Consider the following 835-nt stretch of genomic DNA (forward strand, 5'->3'; position numbering starts at 1 on the left):
TTCGTAGTGTGTACGTCTCTCCTTATGCCCTATTGTTTCTTGTAGGGCTGTCTAGTGGGATTGCCTGGCGTTTCGCTGCATGTGAGATAGAGTGTGACTATGGGAATATGCGGACATGTGATCGGAAGTGTATCTGACCTCTTTGCGGGCTTCAGATACCTCAATCCTATTTGCCAACAGATGGATGCTAAGCTGAGGAAGTTAAAGACAACGGAAGAGATACTAACGGCCATTATCACCCACAGAGGTGTCATGTTTGTGCAGAATCTCGTCACGGCAGTTGAGGTATTGTTCCGGGGCAGAGGGCACTTAGGCGTTGAGATGATGCGTCTGCTTATGGTACATGAAATAGCGACTATTTCGAGTCTCCAAGTGTACGCGAAATTTCGGCTTCCATGTGCCTAGTTGAGAGGAGGACTTCGGACCCTTTAGTGGCCTGAAAGGCCTTTGGGAGGTATAGAGGCATTGAAGTGACTTGGTTACGCTGTGGTCCGGAGAGACGAGTACTACTTTGTGGTGTTGTGTGTGTGTCGTTGGAGACGACGCACTTTTCGATATGGTCTGGCAGATGCTGGCCAATACCGTTGATGACGAAGCCGCCGATCTCGTAGATGTGACCAAGGAAGGTCGTTATTTGATGGATCAAGTGCTGAGGGCTCCAGTCGAGGAAAAACAGACGAGGAAAAATAGTAGGGCATACGGGTGGGATCTAGCAGGACAGACCACGGGACGTTTTCGTTGTTTGTGATTAATTGACCTCACAGTCCTGATTGTGCGAATACCGTCTCGGGGGTTTTGTTGACACGATAGTGTTGGACCCTTGAATTCATCAGTA

At 48.9% G+C, this 835-nt stretch overlaps 1 protein-coding gene across 1 annotated transcript; it reads left to right on the plus strand.

Moving 5' to 3' along the window:
- Positions 1–99: 99 nt before the first annotated feature.
- Positions 100–285, plus strand: Pmar_PMAR008552 (hypothetical protein; the record flags this gene model as incomplete). Its single annotated transcript, XM_002779730.1, has 1 exon — positions 100–285. A coding segment is annotated over one exon (186 nt), but the record flags the coding sequence as incomplete, so codon positions are not given.
- Between the last annotated feature and the right edge of the window lie 550 nt (positions 286–835).

This window comes from Perkinsus marinus (assembly GCF_000006405.1).
Source record: "Perkinsus marinus ATCC 50983 genomic scaffold scf_1104296945570, whole genome shotgun sequence".
NCBI classification, from domain to species: domain Eukaryota; phylum Perkinsozoa; order Perkinsida; family Perkinsidae; genus Perkinsus; species Perkinsus marinus.